At 33.4% G+C, this 20,180-nt stretch overlaps 1 protein-coding gene across 7 annotated transcripts in view; it reads right to left on the bottom strand.

Annotated features, from left to right (window-relative positions):
• Positions 1–20,180, bottom strand: part of NBEAL1 (neurobeachin like 1) — a 199,488-nt gene that overhangs the window by 72,512 nt on the left and 106,796 nt on the right. For all 7 annotated transcript variants that reach the window (XR_014017998.1, XM_081261110.1, XM_081261111.1 and 4 more), the window contains 12 exons: positions 19,665–19,824; positions 19,456–19,558; positions 18,419–18,575; positions 16,075–16,233; positions 13,770–13,929; positions 10,738–10,826; positions 7,421–7,993; positions 6,818–6,993; positions 5,756–5,909; positions 5,340–5,468; positions 968–1,273; positions 728–877 (listed from right to left, as the gene is read on the bottom strand). Coding sequence is in view for 6 of the 7 variants with exons in the window: in XM_081261110.1 (XP_081117236.1) it covers positions 728–877; positions 968–1,273; positions 5,340–5,468; positions 5,756–5,909; positions 6,818–6,993; positions 7,421–7,993; positions 10,738–10,826; positions 13,770–13,929; positions 16,075–16,233; positions 18,419–18,575; positions 19,456–19,558; positions 19,665–19,824 (2,316 nt within the window). In the remaining variant the exon portion in view is untranslated. The remainder of the gene's footprint in view (positions 1–727; positions 878–967; positions 1,274–5,339; positions 5,469–5,755; positions 5,910–6,817; positions 6,994–7,420; positions 7,994–10,737; positions 10,827–13,769; positions 13,930–16,074; positions 16,234–18,418; positions 18,576–19,455; positions 19,559–19,664; positions 19,825–20,180) is intronic.

The following is a 20,180-nucleotide window of genomic DNA, read 5'->3' as shown; positions in this document are numbered from 1 at the left end:
CTAGTATCTACTGAGGACTTTCAATTTAAAAGATTTTCTACAAGATCATTATATACAGAATGCTTCACTATTATTTCAATTATTATTGACTAGCTGTTTTTCTTCCAATTCTGAAATAATTTTCTTTTTTTTTTTTTGCTTCTGGCTAGAAATTTTATCAGTTTTACTGGTAAAGACAAACAGGCTATTACTTGTTTTCAAATTTCAGATTTGATATTACTCTCATGTGCATATTAAATGCTTAGAATAAACACAGAAAACTAAACATTAAAACATTGTTTTATCTTTATGGTCACTGTGACAAAAACACCCAACAAGAATCTCTGAGAGGAGGAAAAGTTTATTTGGGGTTCATGGTTTTAGAGGTCTCAGTTCACAAGATAGCCTTTGTTACTCTGGGCTTGAGGTGAGGTAGCACATCACAAGGGAAGGGCCCAGTGGAAGAAAGCTGCTCAGCTCATGACAGGGTCAGGAAACAGAGAAAGGAGGGAGAAGGGCTGCAGTGAGTGTAGAGGCACACTTCCAGGGCACACCCATAATGACCCAATTAAACCAGTCAGGCCCCACCTACTTAGTCACCATCCCGTCACTCCATTCAAAGTGGGATGGACTGATTAGGTCACAGCTCTCATAATATAATCATTTACCTCAGAACATTCCTGCATTAACAGGAGCTTTTCAGGGACACTTCATATCCAATCCATAACAAACATTCAATAAATTTTACCTGAAACTTGAGCTTGCTTTCTCCTCCTTCCCGGTCTCGTTTATGCATATTTACCATTAGGGCTTCATAACAATTCTTCCAGTAAAGTGCCATGTTCTCATGACCATCATAAAATGTATGAGCTTCATACTGCTTCATATAAGGTATAATCTTATTTAAAAAAAAAACATACAGAATTTGTATACATTCTGTAAAACTGATAAATCAATAAAGCAATCTTGCTCAAAAAAGAAAACTTACATATTTTTCAATGTAAACTTGCCATTCATTTGAACTGCAATATTCTTGAAAATCTTCAAAAAATGAGGAACTACCATTGGTAAAAGGTAAAGAAGGCAGGTGCAAATTCATGAAGAGAAGTTCATAAATTTTGGAAACCAGAGTTCGGACAAGGGGAATCAGAAATGAGTAGATTTCAGTCTGTTCCTTGATTGACTGACTGAGAACATTTTCCAGCTTCCCTAAAATGTAACATGCTTCATCCTGATTTTCAATCACTTTGGTTTGAAGAAGGGTATTTAGCTTAGCTGATGCCATTGCACAAACCTGGAAGAAAACAGGTTAGATAAGAAAGGACAGACTAAAGTAGACATTTAGTGAGAGTAAAGTTTCTACCTCACTCTGCAAGTGCAGAACTTTTATATAATAACTGTCAAAAAATTGTGAGATCTAAGATATTATCTTACTTCTAAGCTAACAACTAGTCCTGCTACATTTTCATAGATGTTAACGTACAAAATAAAGATTCTTATTTACGGACAAATATCTCCAGCAATAGTAATAAGGATAGTATCAGCATTTGGACGGTTCCTGAAATCACAATCCCCATCATGAGACACAAAAAAGACTAGATGATAACTGCACATAGAGTAATGGTAGTTTGGAGAGGAGCATCAAGCTCAAGAAACCTGAATCTTTTAAACTGGGCTGTCAGCTTATCTGATCTTTGCTATGGAGAGAGAGATTACCTGTATTATATCAGGCACTAAACAAACCTGCCTTTTGCTCTACAAAGAAACACGACCTCAAACTTCCACAGTTGTTCACTATGCAAACATTCTCAAAAAGAAGTTTATATGGACAGCCAGAGCCTCTACTCACATGATATGCTGAAACACAAGACACTCATGGAGAACTCTCTCACCAACAAAGACTGCAGGAAGTACTGTCTTTCTCAGGTTATGAATGAGGTAGCATACATGCCCAATTGTTATGGACAGCCATTTTGTGTTCAAAAGGGAAGCCAGCTTAAGACAAACTTAAGAGCAGTGCGGTAAGAATGGCAAACAGGTGGAACCACAGTTCTGACTGAAGGCTTAAACTCATCTAAACTATGGAATTTTTAATTCTAAGATTTCAAAGCAGGAAAAATTACATAACTGTGCCTCCTTTTCCCTTAACTCCATAACCTTATTTTCAATTATTATCTCCAATGTAAAGAAGAACAAAAGAAAATAAGAAATTTTGAGAATAGACAGCACTTCAAGATTGTTTTTGTGCCAAAAGCTAGTCTTATCAGTACCAACAGATCTTTGCAGGCCAAGGTAATAAGAGACTACAGGCAGTATTTCCATGCAAATATTAACAAAGCAAATAGCACTGGAAGAAATAATTTCTAAGACGGTTCAAAGCTTTAACTTCTCTACTACAAAAGTGAAGCTCCACTACCCTTCTCATATCCCCCATCCCCAATTTAGTCTTTGAATCTAAAGAAACTTAATTCCAATATGAATATATATATATATATATATATATATATATAAATACATAAAAGAATATAAAATAAGTGATAAAATCCCTACATCCAGGAAACATGTTAATATTCAGTATTAGATCAGTATTTGCTGGATATTAATATTTGGTATTAACAATAACTTTTTTTATCAAGTGCTTTTAAAAATACTGTACACATAAAAAGTTGAATATCAAGTGCTTTGCTTTTAAATGAATATCATGGCACTCAACAGCTCTACATTTATACATCTATTTAAAAGTATTAAGGTACTTTGAATAAGTACCAGATAATTTCCTTGGCCTTAATTTTGGATATACACATACCACATACATACATGTTCCTCTGGCCCACATTATAAAGCACATTAGTGTCACCTGAGAAATTACAAAAAATATTGAATGAATTACTATGGGTGATGCCTTACATAGGTATTTTTAAAAAGCTTCTCTAGGTGATTTCATGTGCAGCCAGATATGAGAATCACTGAGCTTAAAAAAACAAAAACAAAAACAAAACTGGAAAAACAGGGAATCTAGAGATTATATTCTGTATCTAAATGAATAGCCACATTATCCTACTTTGAAGATAAGCTGGGAAATCTTGGTTTTTATACAAAATCTCATAACACTTATATTTTGGTCCTATTCTTTAAAATGCACAGCCTCACATAATTGCACTTTTATATCTGAAAGAGTAAAATTAAGCAGCAGGCTATTGAGAAATATTTGAGATAACTAACTACTGGTAGATAGGATTAGCCTCATCTGTAAGTGCTATACTTGTTTGCTTATTGAGCAAGTATTTATAGAGCTCCTAGGAAGAGAAGGCACTGGATATTTAATGGTGAACTACAGAAACAGACATTTTGCCCAGGGTAATGCCATCAAATAAAAAAAACACCAAAGGTAACTACATGTAAAACAAACAAAAAAAATAGTTCTAACATCTAAAATAAATAAGTACCTTGCATGTTAGCTGCAACTGCTTGGACAATTATTAGGCTAATATTAATAAAAAGGCCAAAAAAACTACCCTTGTTCTATTTCTGGTGGAAGAAAAAAAAAGATACTATGATGAACATGAAAGTGTATAAGGATTGCAGTAGTTAGATTATCATAGGATATAGTATCAGTAGGATTAATAGACAAAGAACAAATTATTTTTTAATGTTCTTAGTTTGTGTACTTTCAAATAGTACTTTAAAACTGTACAATTCAAACTTTTACCATCACGTGTTTTTTTTTTAATATTTATTTTTTAGTTTTAGTTGGTCACAATATCTTTATTTTTTTATGTATTTTAATGTGGTGCTGAGGATCAAACCCAGGGCCTCACACATGCTAGGCAAGCACACTACCACTGAGCCACAACACAGCCCCACCCACCATCATGTGTCTTAATACCCATTTTCCTGTTTAGTTTTTCTGCCAAACAATGAAATTCTATAGTGAATATGATACTTTCATGAAGAAGAGGGGGGATAAACTATTTAATAAACTAACAGAGAAATATTAGTTTATATAATAGTAAGAGAAAGAAAAAGAACTCAAAATACCCAAATAAATGACAATTTTGATAATATAAAAAAGATATTCATAGAAAACTATACAATAGGAAGGAAATATATACTATAACATTAATTGTTTTCTCTTAAGGTATGGAATGTTGAATAATTTAGTTTTTTCCTCTTTATGCTGTTGTGTTTATTCTCCAATAAGCATGTGTTATACTTATGATCTGAAGGAAGTATTCACTAAAAAATATAATTATCAGATAGTGGTCTCTTTTTCCTTGGTACTGGGATCAAAACCAGAGGCCTTCTATCCATTTTATTTTGAGACAGGGTTTTGTTAAGTTGCTGAAGCTGACCTCAAACTTGTAATCCTTAAGATCTAACTCACTAGTTGATTGGATTACAGGTGTGCACCACTACACCAGGCAGAGTATGGTAAAAATAGGGCAACCTTAAGTCAGAATTGTAACTTTTCTCTGTTTTTAGCAATATTATACCTAGTTTATCAACAGCATTAGAAACCAGACCCACCCTGAACACAAATACAAAAAGCTATGGGATACTTATGATGAATCCAACTCATGTCTCATAAGCACCTAATGTAAACAGAAAAACATGACAGACTAAAATTCACATAGAACTTTTCCAACCTTGTAAACTTTAAATATTCTTTATGAATATATTTAGCTTCTGTTTACTTCTAAAATCTACCACGTTGATTAGCCCGTTAGGTATTTGGTGTTTGGTGAGTGTAAAAAAATATGAAATACAATGTAAAATTGTGGATTAGTAAAATAGCATGAAAGGACCAATATAAAAAATAATTTTCTTAAAAATGCAAGCCCTAGGGTTGGGGTTGTAGCTCAGTAGTTGAGTACTTGTCTCACATGTGTGAGGCACTGGGTTCAATCCTTAGCACCACATAAAAATAAATAAACAAATAAATAATACTGTGTCCATCTACAACTAAAAACAAACAAACAAAAATTTTAAAAATGTAAGCACTAAACTGTGTGTGTAATATATACATACACATATGTAAACATAATCTATGCAGACTGTCTAGGACCTTGCAAGCTACACTAAATGTAGATGATATGAACAATACTTTTAATATAAGCTATGAGTAAATCCTATAAAAGGAAACCTTAAAATTACATGGAGTCATAAATATGAGGAAGAAATAGTCAATTAACTACATTTCAAGCTCCTTTCCGATCTCACAAAATTGAAATTTCAAATGAACTTATGAATATTTTTTTGAACTAATAAAACAGAGTACTGAAAAGGCATTATCATTTAGTATTACAGAAATAACTATACCACATCCAAGTATAGAAAATAACATAAAAGAATTGACAAACCTGCAAACTGCCCCTTCCAATGAATTCCAGAAGCATCTGAATCTGAATTTGAGAGAGCTTTACCCACGCTGGATTCTGAGAATACCAGACTGACAGAGAGTCAAAGAGCAGCATGATATCCTCTAAAAGCTATCATAAAAGAAAATTTGAAAAATAAAAGCATTCAGTTTTTAATTTACTGATAGTGTGTTTTTCTAAACACTAACACAAATCATAAATATTTGAAAACTAGTCCAATATACATCTGGTAAAAGCCAAAATAATCATACTAATAATATTTAACAAAATCTATGACAGTTCATCATATATAGTCCCTGCTTACTGCACTTAATGCTCTAAAAAGAGGAGATGAAAAATTTCTTTCTTTGAATAATCCTTAACTACCCAAAATATAATTTCAAAGAGCTATTACCAACCTTCTCAGTCCACATGCTTGAGTTAACTAGTCCTTCTGACTGCAGAAAGTCCTGTATGATCATCATAAGTCGGAAGGCATTTTCAGCAGTTACTGAATTAGTTTTTGTTTCTCTGTTTTCTGTGACCGCCCACTCTAACATCTTCTGTAGTAAACTAAATGTAAAACAAAGTCCTCTTAAAACCATTGTAAGGGGCTGGGGTTGTAGCTGAGTGGTGGAGCACTTGCCTTGCATGGGTGAGGCACTGGGTTAGATCCTCAGTACCACATAAAAATAAATATATAAAATAAACGTAATGTGTCCATATACAATTAAAAATATTTTTTAAGAAAACATTGTAACATTACGTTCGTTTTATTTCATCTAATGATCAAAGTAATTCACTGGATATTCCTGTAGATGTAATTTAACAATAAAGAAGGAACTTTTTAATGTTTGGAGTATCTGCCTTTAATACACTTAATATTAAAAGTCAGTTACCTATTTTGCTTGTCTATAAAAAGGCCAACAAAATAATTTCACATTCCAGTCTCTATAAGATATTTAAAATAGTTTCTATAACAACTAGATATTGGGAAAGTTAGGGAAGAAAGCTTTATTATGTCTTAGAGAGGATCTAAGAAAAACAAAGAGGAAACTCTTCCTAGTGTGCTATTGCTACAAAGTCCTGTCATCTACAAGGAACACTAAATATTTCAGAGAAATTTTTATGAAAACGCTACTTTGTTCTTTAGCATGCAAACATTTAAATTTGGACAAGCCCATTTTAAACGCATCAAGTCCTGAGATTGAACAGAAAACAATTTAAACAAAAAAAGTAAAATCATTTAAAACTCAATCTACAAAAGATTTAAGTTTTCTCACATTAGTTAGTTTTGTATTTCTCTCTAGATTCTACAAGAATGGTAAAAGATAGGAAAGGAAATTGAATATGGTTTCTTCCTTTCCCCCTATGAATATTGAATAATGAATACTGAGTGTTTAATAACTGATGTTATTTTAGACTCATATCTACTACTAAAGGAGGGTTAAAATAAAAAAAAAAACTAACTGAATGCTTACATTAGTTTTATTTCATCTGATGGTCGAAGTAGCTCATTGGATATTCCTGGTTTAGTTAGGGCTGAAAATACTTGTCCCCGTTCAGTCCAAGTATCATCATCAGACTTTTCTAGTCCCTTACACAATACATAACTTAAAATATCTGTCACCAACTGAAGAAGTTCCTCCTCACATCTCTATAAAAATGATAAAGTAATATTAAATTATTGGAGAAAGGAAGTGTTACAACACTTCATAAGTATCATTACATATACTGACAAATTGTGTAACATGTTTTTAAAATGCCTTGAACCTGGAACTTCAGTAGTCCCTGGAGATTCAAGTTGTATAGACACAGCTTTGTTCTTAAGACATAGGGTTGGGGATGCAGCTCAGTGGTAGAGTGCTTGCTTAGCATGCAGGAGGCCCTGAGTATGATTCCTAGCACCACAAAAAGAAATACACAATCTAGTGACTTCCAGACTTCTAAACCTTAAATCATGAGACTTATAAAATGAACATAATATGAAATTGCTAATAATTGATAACACAATGCTAAGAATTACAAGTATATAAATGACATATGAAAATAAAAACACCATTTGGAAAAATAAGGAATTTTACCTCTTGGCTTTCAAGTAAAGAGAAGTCGTCATTAAAGCCATTATCACTTGTGATGCTACTCTCTTTGTCAGACTGAACAGAAAATGATTTAGTAGACTCTATTGGGGATGGCGTGCTAGGTAGGCTATCCGGCATTTGATTTCCACTATCACTCAGTTCACATGAATCAACTCCAGTGAGATCTAAACTCAAATGTGAAGGGTTAGCATGCCAGAATTCTTCCTGATTCTCTGACTTGAAAGACAATCCTCCCACAGAACTATCTTCTTGAAACAATGGTGCATTTGAATCTAGAGAGTGTCTATCCTCCAAACTCCACTGATCTGAAGACACACTAGCTGAAGCAAAAGAGTTGAGTTTTTCCTCATCTGTCTTTTCATCAAAGTTCCTCTTAATATCATCAGTTGTCATATTTTTATTTTCTTTCATTAAAACAGCCCTGCTGTGCTTATGAAGAGAATTTCCATTTTCAAAATTTTCTTTTAAAAGAAGTCTAACTAAGGTGTCTTGCCAACCCACTTGTTGTGATATCTGATGTGCTGCATCTGGCTGGGACTGCAAAATCTGTAAAATCTGCAAAGAAATTAAGAAACAAAATTCTTCAAAAAGAACACAGTACTCTTTATCAAAAAGTCTCTTTTCGGTTATTTTAATGACATTGTAATTTAATGGGAAAATGCAGAAGAATATACTTTCAAAGATTATGTTTTTAATCAGATTGTAAACTATTTGGAGAACTGGCATTGTAGACCCAATTAATCATGTACAAAGTAGGGATGTACTAAAACATTTGTGAAAGATAAAAAAGGAAAACTAAAATGATCCTCCACATGCCAAAATATACCTGTTACTAGTCTGACTTGTTCAGAGAGAAAGTATAAATAGGATGATGGTATAAGTAAAATATAAAAATAAAGTGATATTCTCAACAAAATATTTTCCATGAGCCTACTACATATGTTCAGCAAATATTATTGACTAGTACAATGTTACAGTACACTTTTAGGATTAGGGTTTATGGGAGTGAATAGGACACACAGGTTCTGTCGCAGAACCTGTGTATACCAAGAATGATGTTTTCTCATCTCACTTTCTTTTTTTTCCCTAAGTGATTGCTTCTGAGAAAACTTTTTTTTTCCAGTTAGTACATTACACAAATGAAACAAAAACTAAACATTAACTCCAAAAACTTAATTCCAACAAGACGGATGTGTTAGCTGACATTAGTTGAGATTAAACAGTACACACTGGCATAGCAATATGCATAATCTCTACCATCTAACTGATTTTAATTTTTTTGAATGAAAATAAGTTCTTAAAAAAAAAAACAGCCAGAAATTCAGTGACGATCTTTAAGGCATTTTTATCACAAAGTCAATAAACTTCTATATAGATGAAAAGAGGATTGAGTATCTTAACAGAAGTTCTAATTTTGACAAGTTTCACAGTAGGATATGAATAATGTTGAAAGGAATTTTAATATTAATAGTAATATCTTGGTGTGGTGACATACTCTGGACATTCCAGCATCTCAGGAGGCTCAGTGAGGGGAATCACAAATTGAAGGTTAGTCTGAGCAACTTAGCAAGACCCTGACTTAAAGTAAAAATTAAGAAGGCTGGGAGTAGAGCTTAGCAGTAAAGTGCCCCTGGGTTCACCCATAGTGCCACCAAAAAAAAAAAAAAAAAAAAAAAAAGTTCCAATATATGTTGATAGAGAAAACAATGAGTCACATTACATGGGAAGTTTCTCTCTTCACTAATATCATCAGTCATCAAGTTACCATTATTCTACTACAGAATACAAATGTTTTAAGATTAAGCTTTGCTTAGCAAAAAAAACTTTTTATGATTTTATAACTTCAAAGACTTCATAAAATATGACTTCTATTTTACATATATATAATAGATATAAGCCAAGCTATACTGAAAGTTGTTTTTATCTAATCACATCCTGAAAGAAAAGAACCAATTTACATGAAACATTTCAAATTCTTAGGATTGAGCATAAAGGGAAAGAGTCACCATCACACACTGTAGAAATGGAAGTGGTAAGGTTGTTTTGAAGGACAATAGGGTAGAAATCCATCAAAATACAAAATATGAATACCCTATGACACAACAATTCTGTTCCATGGAGAATGTCCTAAGATGTAATATTACAAATAAGCAAAGAGACATAAAAAAGATGTTCTTAACATCAGTTTATAACATGGAAAAACAAGAAATACCTTAAATATCAATAAGGAAAGAGATGATAGTCTACAGAAGAACCATACAATGAAAAACTACACAGTTATTAAAGAAAAGATATCCAGGGCTAGGGCTGTAGCTCAGCAGTAGAGTGCTTGCCTAGCACATGTGAGACACTGGGTTCAATCCTCAGCACCACATAAAAATAAATAAATAAAATAAAGGTATTACATCTATCTACAACTAAATGAAATATTTTTTTTTAAAAAAAGACAAAATTTTGGGCTAGGGTTGTGGCTCAGTGGCAGAGTGCTTGCCTTGCATACGTGAGACACTGAGTTTGATCCTCAGTACCACATAAAAAATAAATAAGTAAAACAAAACAAAACAAAAAGACAAGATATCCATTTCTATATATACATTTGTTAAAACTACAGAAAAAGTACTATCACATAATTGGGAGATAATAATTAGAAAGCAAATAGTAGACTGGTTAGGGGTTACCAGTGGAGGGGAGAAAAGATTATAATCAGAAAGAGATAAACAAGATAACTACCTCTTTTTTAATTTTTTTAAAAATTTTTTAGTTGTCAATGGACCTTTATTTTATTTATTTATATGTGGTGCTGAGAATCAAACTCAAGTGCCTCACACATGCTAGGCAAGTGCTCTACCACTGAGCCACAACCCCAGCCCCCAATATCTACCTCTAAAGGTTAAATGTGTACTCAAGACAATCATTGTTGAAACACTTATAAACAACAACAAAAAAAAACTTCTGCAATGTTGAAAAGATTTAGAAATCCTAAAATACAGTATATCAATTAAAAATCATCACAATCATTGAAGGTTCTTGTTAAATCTCTTCTCTGATAATGAATTTTTGACTCTGAAAAAGAAATATTTCCAGAAGTCCTATATAACTAAAAAAACAAATTTTCATACTGATTACTTATGATCACATGAAGTTAATACACTTTAAGAAGGAAATTGTATATTTACAAAATAATATCATTTGTAAAATTAGTGAAATTAAAATTCTCATCTATTGCAAAATGCACAATGCCAAAGTTTTTCACAGTATGGTGATGTTACTGTTAAAACAGATCTTGAAAGTTTACGAACCTTTCTGCAGAGGACCACTCTGACATTTACATATGTTCTGTGAGATATATGAACCACAGATAACAGATCTTTGAAATTAGTAACAGGATCTATGGTGGGGAAAAAAACAAAATTAAGTTTCTTGGACAGTCAAAGAAAAAGCTGTAGGTATTATTTGTACAAATATTAAAGTAATAGTCTCATTTTCAAAAAAGAATTACAGACATTCAAATTTTACCAGAAAATAACAAAAATAAAAAACCAAGTTTTATACTGTTTGACACCCTCCTGAGTCAACCTTTAATTACTGTTCCTTTCTTAATTGCCTGAACATGAAAACACATACTGAATGGCTGTAATACTATTTTTATCTTCTTACAGACATGTCTTATCAATGAAATTGTAAATCACAAGACAAAGAAACTTATCTCGTACTCAACTCCCTTCCCCAGCACTGGGCATAAATTCAAGTTTGTAGTAAGTACTGAAAAAAGTTTATTACAAAAAATTAAAATATAAAAAAGATATCTGGCCTGGCACAGTGGTGCACACCTATAATCCCAGTGGCTGGGGAGGCTGAGGCAGGAGGATCTCAAGTTCAAAGCCAGCCTGAGCAACTTAGAAAGGCTATAAGCAACTCAGTGAGATCCTGTTTCTAAATAAAATATAAAAAAGGACTGGGGATGTGGCTCAGTGGTTAAGTGGCCCTGGGTTCAATCCTTGGTACCAAAAGCAACAATGCCTTTATTTTTATGTGGTGCTAAGGATTGAACCCAGAGCCTCACCTGTGCCAGGCAAGCACTCTACCACTAAGTGACAACCCCAGCCCCTCCTGATTGCTTTTTAGCTTAATACTATCCCACTTATTGATTCTTGATTTTACTTCTTGCACTTTAGGAGTCTCATTGAGGAAGTCAGTTCTTAAGCCAACATGATGGAGTATTAGGTCTATCTTCTATTAGATATAGGGTTTCTGATCTAATGTCTAAGTCTTTGATCCACTTTGAGTGGAGTTTTTTGCAGGATGAGAGATAGGGGTTCAATTTCACTTTGCTACATATGGATTTCCAGTTGTCCCAGCAACATTTGTTGAAGAGCTTATGTTTTTGACAATGCTTATAACGCCTTTGTCTAATAGAGATAACTATTTATGTGGGTTTGTCTCGTGTCTTCTATTCTGTTCCATTGGTTTTCATGTCCGCTTTCATGCTAACATCATGCTGTTTTTTGTTACTATAGCTCTGGAGTACAATCTCACCTCAGCTAGAGCATAAATCTTCAGGATATATAAAGAAATAAAAAAACTTAACACCAAAAAACAAATAACCCAATCAATAAGTGGGCAAAGAAACTCAATAGACACTTAATAGAAAAAGAAATACGAATGGTTAACAAGTATAAGAAAAAACATTCAACATTTCTAGCAAGGACTGGGAATGTGGCTTTTTAGATAAATTTACATTAAAACTACTGAGATTTCATCTCACTCTAGTCAAAATGGCAATTATTAAAAATACAAGTAACAATAAGTGTTGGCTAGGATGTAGCAAAAAATGGTACACTACTCATTGCTGGTGGTACTGCAAATTTGGTGCAACCCCTCTGGAAAGCAGTATGGAGATTCCTCAGAAAACTGGAGTGGAACACTGTTTGATCCAGTTATCCCACTGCTCAGCATATACCCAAAGGACTTAAAATTAGCATACTACAACAACACAGCCACATCAATGTTTATAGAAGCTCAATTCACAACAGCTAAAGCTATGGAACCAACCTAGGTGCACTCCAACAGATGAACGAATAAAGAAAATGTAGTATATATACACAATGGACTATTACTCAGCCCTAAAAAAGAATGACTTTATGACTTGCCAGTAAATGGATGGATCTGGAGACGATCATGCTAAGTGAAATAAGCTAATTATGAATCCAAAGGCCAAATGTTCTGACATGCAGATGCTAGCAGACAATGGGAGGTAATGGGAGAATAGAAGTTCACTAGATTGGAGAAAGGGAATGAAGGAAGGGAGGGGTGATGGGAACAGGAAAAACAGTAGAATGAATTTGACATAACTTTACTATATTCATATGTGAATACAGCACCAGTGAAACTCTACATCATGTAAAACCATAAGAAGGGGATCCTAATTAGAATAAGTTATACCATGTATGTTTAATATGTCAAAATATCTTCTACTATGAACATCATTACCCTAGGTATGTGTAAATTGCACATGTGGGGAGACTCTACATAATGTACAACCAGAGAAATGAAAAGTTGTTTTCCATTTATGTACAATGAATTAAAAAGCTTTCTGCTATCATGTATAATTGATTAGAACTAATAAAAAATTTAAAAATGTTTATTTTATGCATAACAAAATGTAAGAAAAAATGTAAGTAAGTAGTGAGAATGGACAAAATAACTATAAAATACTAAAAAAAAAAAACGTACTGTCTATAAAATACTAAAAAAAAAAAAAAAACCCTAGTGTCATGTATACCTAAAAAGAAAACCAACAAAAAAAAGAACACCTGAAATTAATTTTCATTTTGCTTTTAAGAACCTTTTTATTGTGTGGATTGAACCCAGGGGCATTTCACCGTTGAGCTACATCCCCTCCCTTTTTATTTTGTATCTTGAGAAAGGGTCTCACTAAGTTGCTTAAGGCTTTACTCCTTTGCTGAGGCTGGCTTTGAACTTGTGACCCTCCAGCCTCAGCCTCCCAGTCACTGGGATTACAGGCATGCACCACTGCAACCAGCAAGAAAAAGAATATTTTGTATATACTTTTCTCTAATGTCCTTTTCTTTTATAAGGACCCAGTTATTAGTTTGATCTCTCAGTCAATACACATTTACAAAGTAAGGCAATATGCTATATGCCCTGGGGAGTCCATAACAACAAAATTGTAAAGACTTAGTAGCTAGGAAAGGCCCTGCTGAATCAAACAACAGATTAATTTAAAAAGCAATCTTAGAAAAGAAGTAAAAAAAGTCTTTCAGGAAAAACTGTTTCTTAAATGTATTAGTATTATTAGCCTTAGTCATACCTGTATTTATGATTTGATTGGTAAGGTTTTTAATGAGAGAAGTATTAATTGATGCTTCATTAAGGAGGAGTCCCAATCCTGAGTATCCAACTTCTCTAAGTCGAATACGTTGTTTACTACGTTCATAAACATTTGTGCATTTCAACATCTGTTCCATAACCTGGTCAAAACAAGTAATATATTCTTCTCAGTATAGAGAACTTAAACAATTTGTCACAAGTTAATACTGAATAAAATATTACAACACATTGGATTTTGGAGCATCAAAATCCAATGTGTTATAATATTAAGTATAAGAAAACACCTGAGTGCTAAAAAAGAGAGACACTTCCTTATTAAGCTATTATTAAAAAATGAACTTAGGAATTAACTGGACTGAAATACATTTGCATATGAGCGATTATTACGTTTGAAATTTTAGTTCAAACATGTCAAATGAAAAACATGTATACATGTAGCTAATAAGAGGAACAAGACACCTCTGAATCAATCTAGTAGTCTATGTAACAGGTATAAAAATAATTTTCAAAAATGAGAAAATATTTATGAAGTAAACAAACCTATAAGCTAACATGGGGCACTGAATTAGCACCATATTTCTAAGTGGAGATCAACATTTTCCAAGAGAGGTTTATCATCTTATATGAATGGATCATTCTGGCTGCGTATCATGAACAATCTCTGTAAGACTGTTTTTGGAAAAATATAATTTAGCCAGATATGGTGACAAATGTCTGTAATCCCAGCTATTTGAGAGGCTGAGGCAAGCAGATTGCCAATTTGAGGCGAGTCTCAGCAATCTAAAGTGATCCTGTCTCAAAATAAAATAGGCTGCAGATGTACCTCAGTGGAAGAGTGCCTCTGAATTCAATCCTCAGTACTGGGGTGTATGGAGGAGTAAAGAAATAACATTTAATCTCTATACAGGAACCCTAGTGAGGGCAGATGCTTTTTTTTTTTAATATTTATTTTTTAGTTTTTGGCGGACACATCTTTGTGGTGCTGAGGATCGAACCCTGGCCGCACACATGCCAGGCAAGCACGCTACCGCTTGAGCCACATCCCCAGCCCCAAGGGCAGATGCTTTAAAAAGCAGCTTCATGGCCTGGAGTTGTGGCTTAGTGGTAGAGTGCTTACCTAGCACACGTGAGGCCTTGAGCTTGATTCTCAGCACTGCATATAAATAAATAAAAGTCTATTGACAACTAAAAAAATTAAAAGAAAAAATAATTTTTAAAAAAGCAGCTTGAATAGAGGCTGTTTCTGATTGCCTTTACTGGACCCTTGTTTACTAAAATTTAAGGATTTCAAACATAGGCAATCCAAACATAATCCTGTAAGTAGACTTCATAATGTAACTCTAAATATGAACAAACAACTGCCACCAAGCAATTAACTATAATGAACAAGAGAATAAAAAAAAATGCATTGTGGTGGTATTTATGACTGACCCCTGTTATCTTTTAGTTTACAAAAAGGTAGAGTAGATGGTTTCGGCCAAAGTTCAAAGTTTTGGATACTGTGGATAGCTTAATAAAATATATCCTATGCCCTTTGATAAGTTACTAACCTCTCTGACTTCAGTTTCTTCACCAGTAAAATGGAAATATATATAATACCCTCTTCTTAAATTGTTGCAAGGATTAAGGAAGCTAATATAATAAAACTGCTTAGTGCCTGACACAACCATGGGTACCATATGAAGTAAGTATTATAAACTGTTAAAATGTTCTGAATTGCCTACCCAGACTCACTCTACTTAGAGAAGACATGAGAAGTTTTATATTGAGGATGGCTGACAATTATCTCCACTGAGATAATTTATTAAATAGTTTAGGTATGTTTCTGTTTGTTTTTGTTTTGCTTTGATCTTATGGTTAAGGGGATCAAATTGCTGGTCTCATATGTGCTAAGCAAGTACTCTAGCATGTATTTATATCCACAGTTCAAAACATAATTTTTTTTTTCCTTTGGCAAGGGATACCAGGGATTGAACTTAGAGGCACTTGACCAGTAAGCCACATCCCCAGCCCTATTTTGTATTTTATTTAGAGACAGGGTCTCACTGAATTACTTAGCGTATCACCATTGCTGAGGCTAGCTTTGAACTCGCAATCCTCCTGCTTTAGCCTCCCAATATAATTGTTTTTTAAATATGCAAACAAGTAACATGAAATATATCTATTAAAATAAGAGAAACTTAAAATTAGAAAAAGAACTTACAGTCATAAAATGGCTATGTTGCAATCAAATCCCCATTCTCACAAATACTACCAAATAAACAGATGCTTACAAATGTTTGTACCTTAAAAATGATTTCTCTTAGTCTGTCAGAGTACTTCTGATTTAACAGCAAGGCATAAAGTATGTCAGCATTTCCTGGTTCAAACAGCAGCAAGAAAAGCTGACCTCTAGTTGGGCTGGTACACAGGAGACTGAAGAGTACATCCAAAATTCCCAAGAGCTTTTGAAGGTAAAAAAACAACAAAAGAGAACCACCTCTATGTATACAAGAACAAGTTAAGTCATAAACCATGAGTAGTTGTTTAATTCAATTCTACACACCCTAATGCTTGAGCTCAACTGCACTGTCTGATATGTTCTGAACCAGCCTTGCTTTACTCTGGACATATGCTGTTGGCTTATTCCATTTTCTCTTGCATATCCTCTTGCTATACATATCTGACACCTTTTTTTTTTAACTTTATAAAATGCCAACCATGAGATATTTTATTATGGCAATGAAAAATAAACAAAAACAAAGTCATCTTTTGATGTGGCTCCATCTCCTTCCTCCTGGTCACAACCAAGTTGGCCTTTCACCTCTCTTAATTCTCTGGCCATTCATTTAACCACACCTTGACCTCTGTGCTTTTCTATTCCCAGTGCACGGTGAGTTCTTAACCTTTCAACACCTCTTAAAACCATATATCACATATCCCATGTTGTCCATTTGAAAAGGCATCTCTTCCTTAAAGATTTTCTGTGAAATCCTTCCAGGATTTATATATGTTATCTTTCTCACAGATGTCTGTATTAGATATTAACATATATGTCTCTGCTTCATAGGTATTTGGTAAACTTTTACTGCCTCCTGCCCCCATGAGGCTTAAAAATAAGAACAATAATTCATTCATCATTAAATTAACTGCAATGTCTAATATTATTCTGTATACACAGTAAGTTTTGACAAAATAACTCTTGACTGAATTGACCAAAAAATTATCACTGTTCATGAATCAGACACAGCTACCATGAAGTATAACTGTTCATCACTCTGAATAATGAAAAAATTTTGAAGTCCAATCTTGTAGGAAAACATCTGCATAATACCAATTATGAAGTCATGTAACCACTGACTCAATAAACTTGCATTCAGAAGCAAAGTACTTTAGGGAACATAAATTAAGGTTACTCAAATTTAAAGTATTGGTCATATACTAAAAAATAAACACTGGAATTCAGAAAATATTTGGATTCTAGTTCCAGGTATATTAGCTGTGTGACTTTTTAAATTGTCATATAATCTCTTTGAATATACATTTTCAAAAGTATAAATGAGAAGAGTCATTCCTTGTCTGTGCATTTTACATCAGTAGGTCTCAAATTTTACCACATGCTCTAGAAGAACCTGGAGGGCTTAATTTTGTAGTTGAATCAGTAGTAGATAGTATTTCCATGTCTTTCACTTATTTTTCAGACATGGATCTCGCTATGTTGCCCAGGTTTGTACTGAACTTCTAGGCTCAAGAGACCCTCCTATCTCAGCCTTGCAGTACCTGGGACTACAAGCCCACACAACCACATCTAGCTTGCACCTACATGTCTAACAAGCCTCCCGGTTAAAGTATGTAAGGGACTAGAAGCTAAGAACTACTACTTTAAAAGATAGTTCTGAGGATTAAACAAGATAATATATGTAGGAGTACTTAGAAAACAGATAAATATTTACAATTTATTTCTTATGCAACATGTTTATGAACTTATCTTTATATTCATGTTAAAAATCTACTCAGTCTAATAGAATAAGTTATACTTCATATATGTACATTCTACCAAAAATACATTCCACTGTCATGTATAACTAAAAAAAATTTTTTTAAGTTATCTATGTGGAAAAAAAAATCTACCCAGCAGCCAGGCATGGTGGCACACACTGTGATCCCAGTGACGCGGGAGGCTGAAGCAGGAGGACGATGAGTTCAAACCCAGCCTCAGCAACTTAATTGAGGCCCTGAGCAACTCAGTGAGACCCTGTCTCTAATATAAAAGAAGACTGGGAATGTGGCTCGGTAGGTAGGTGCCCCTGGGTTCAATCCCTGGTACCAAAAAAAAAAAAAAAACCACCCAGTAAATTTGATGATACACATACACCATGTAGGCCATGAAAACAGACTTCAGAATTGCCAGATAAAGCCTGTATTTCCACATTTTACACTTTTGAGCTAAATAAAACACTAAATTACAATATCATCTACTTATTAAAGGTTCAGATAGTAAATAAAAGTCAGTTATTTAATTATGTAATATTGTATGTGACATTACATAATCTTATTCTTGAAATAATTAAGGAAATATGTAAGTTGACAAGATGAGAGAGCAACTTCAATATTAAAAAGAAAGATTAGATTAGATCCCTGGCTTAATACCTGTTCTTCTTCATTAGTAGCAGCTATGTAACACATTATGCTTTGTATCTCTTCATGAGTTCCACCCTTGCATAGAAAATATTTAATTAGTCCATACAAAGATGTCCTTATTGTTCGAATGTCATCAAGAGATAGCTCATTACATTTACAACTACTCCTAAAAGAGAAAAAACAGAAGCATAATTGAAAATTTAACTTGTAACACTTTTGTACATTTCATATGAAAGACTTCTTAGTTTAAAAAGAGACCTTTCCACATAATTATTATAATTCATGGTAATTTTGGCTTGTTTTTCTTTTTCTTTTTTTTTTAATATTTTTTAGTTGCCAGTGGATTTTTTACTTTGTTTATTTATATGTGGCACTGAGGATTGAACCCAGGGCCTCACACATGCCAGGCAAGCACTCTACCACTGAGCCACAACCCCAGCCCCTTGTTTTTCTTTTTAAGGAAAATCTTTTGTAGTGTTTTAGTGACAAAATTAAAAATATTAAAACAGCTTACATTTATACAACACTATGTAGTACACAGAATTGTATGTGCTTTTTACATGTTACTAATGTAAATCACCATAGGAAGGTTTTAGTTTGTTTGTTTTAGAGGGAAGGGGATACCGGGGATTAACCACTGAGACACATCCCCAACCCTTTTTGGGTTTTATTTTGAGACCGGGTCTTGCTAAGTTGCTTGCAGTCTTACTAAATTACTGAGGTTGGCTTTGAAATTGAGATCCTCCTGCCTCGGCCTCCAGATTACAGGTGTGCACCACCATGCCTGGCAGAGGTTTTACTTTTCACAGGGGATGAACCTTAAGCACAGAAAATTTGGGTAATCTGCCTAAAGCTACACAATTAGTGAAACCAATATTCAAAACTGATATATGTAGATTGATTATTCATCCTTTTAACCTCCAAACTATCCTGCTTCTCTGAAGTTAAAGGATATTAGAATCACTGGTAGTGAGAAAATCTACCCATTCCAGTCAAGTAGCAGAATAAAAATATAACAACCTAAGGAAGGATCAAGACTGTCATACCCATAATAAATCCTAAGTGTATCAAGGAGAAACTGCACACCATATTTCTTTCGGAAAATTCTCCTGCTATCTTTAATGATGGTTGAAAGATATTGTATATGACCTAAAATAGAAAATTCACTTGTAAATGATGTTATCTACAATAATCACAGACATAGTTATAAATTTCTAAAATAACTACAAAATTTTATCAAATAGCCTGCTCTCACCAATTCGAAAGGGAAAATCTCCTCGATTCCAAATACGGAAGTCAAAGAGTAAATACTGATACATTTGTTGCAGGAGTGGCATATTTTTCTCTAATGATACCTGTTCAATTAGTAATTGAATTGCCATCAATACATTGACATCCATTAAGGTGCCTGGTACCTGAAACCAAACAGAAAAGGGTTCCATAAAATTCAATTTAAATAGCTACTATTAAATTATAATTTTAAATCAATAATTTGGAATATCTACTAAAATGTAAAAATTTTTAAACCTAGGATATAAAATATAAACAACTCAGTTTTTCTGATGTAACACTAGAACACATTTTTCTAATGTCATATTCTTAAAATAGTCTTATATTTCTCAAACATTCCAAATAATAAAGATAACAAAGCCATATACTTCAAAGATTATATACTGTTATATAAATAAGTACCTCTTGTATAATACAATTCCATAAAGGTTTTTAAAAGGTGCCGCTGAAACAAACCTGATTAATTAATATAATTTGAAAA

This window comes from Spermophilus citellus (assembly GCF_964194105.1).
Source record: "Spermophilus citellus genome assembly, chromosome: 11".
Lineage (NCBI taxonomy): Eukaryota > Metazoa > Chordata > Mammalia > Rodentia > Sciuridae > Spermophilus > Spermophilus citellus.
The sequence above is the reverse complement of the archived record's forward strand: the minus strand, read 5'-3'. Positions and strand labels throughout refer to the sequence as shown.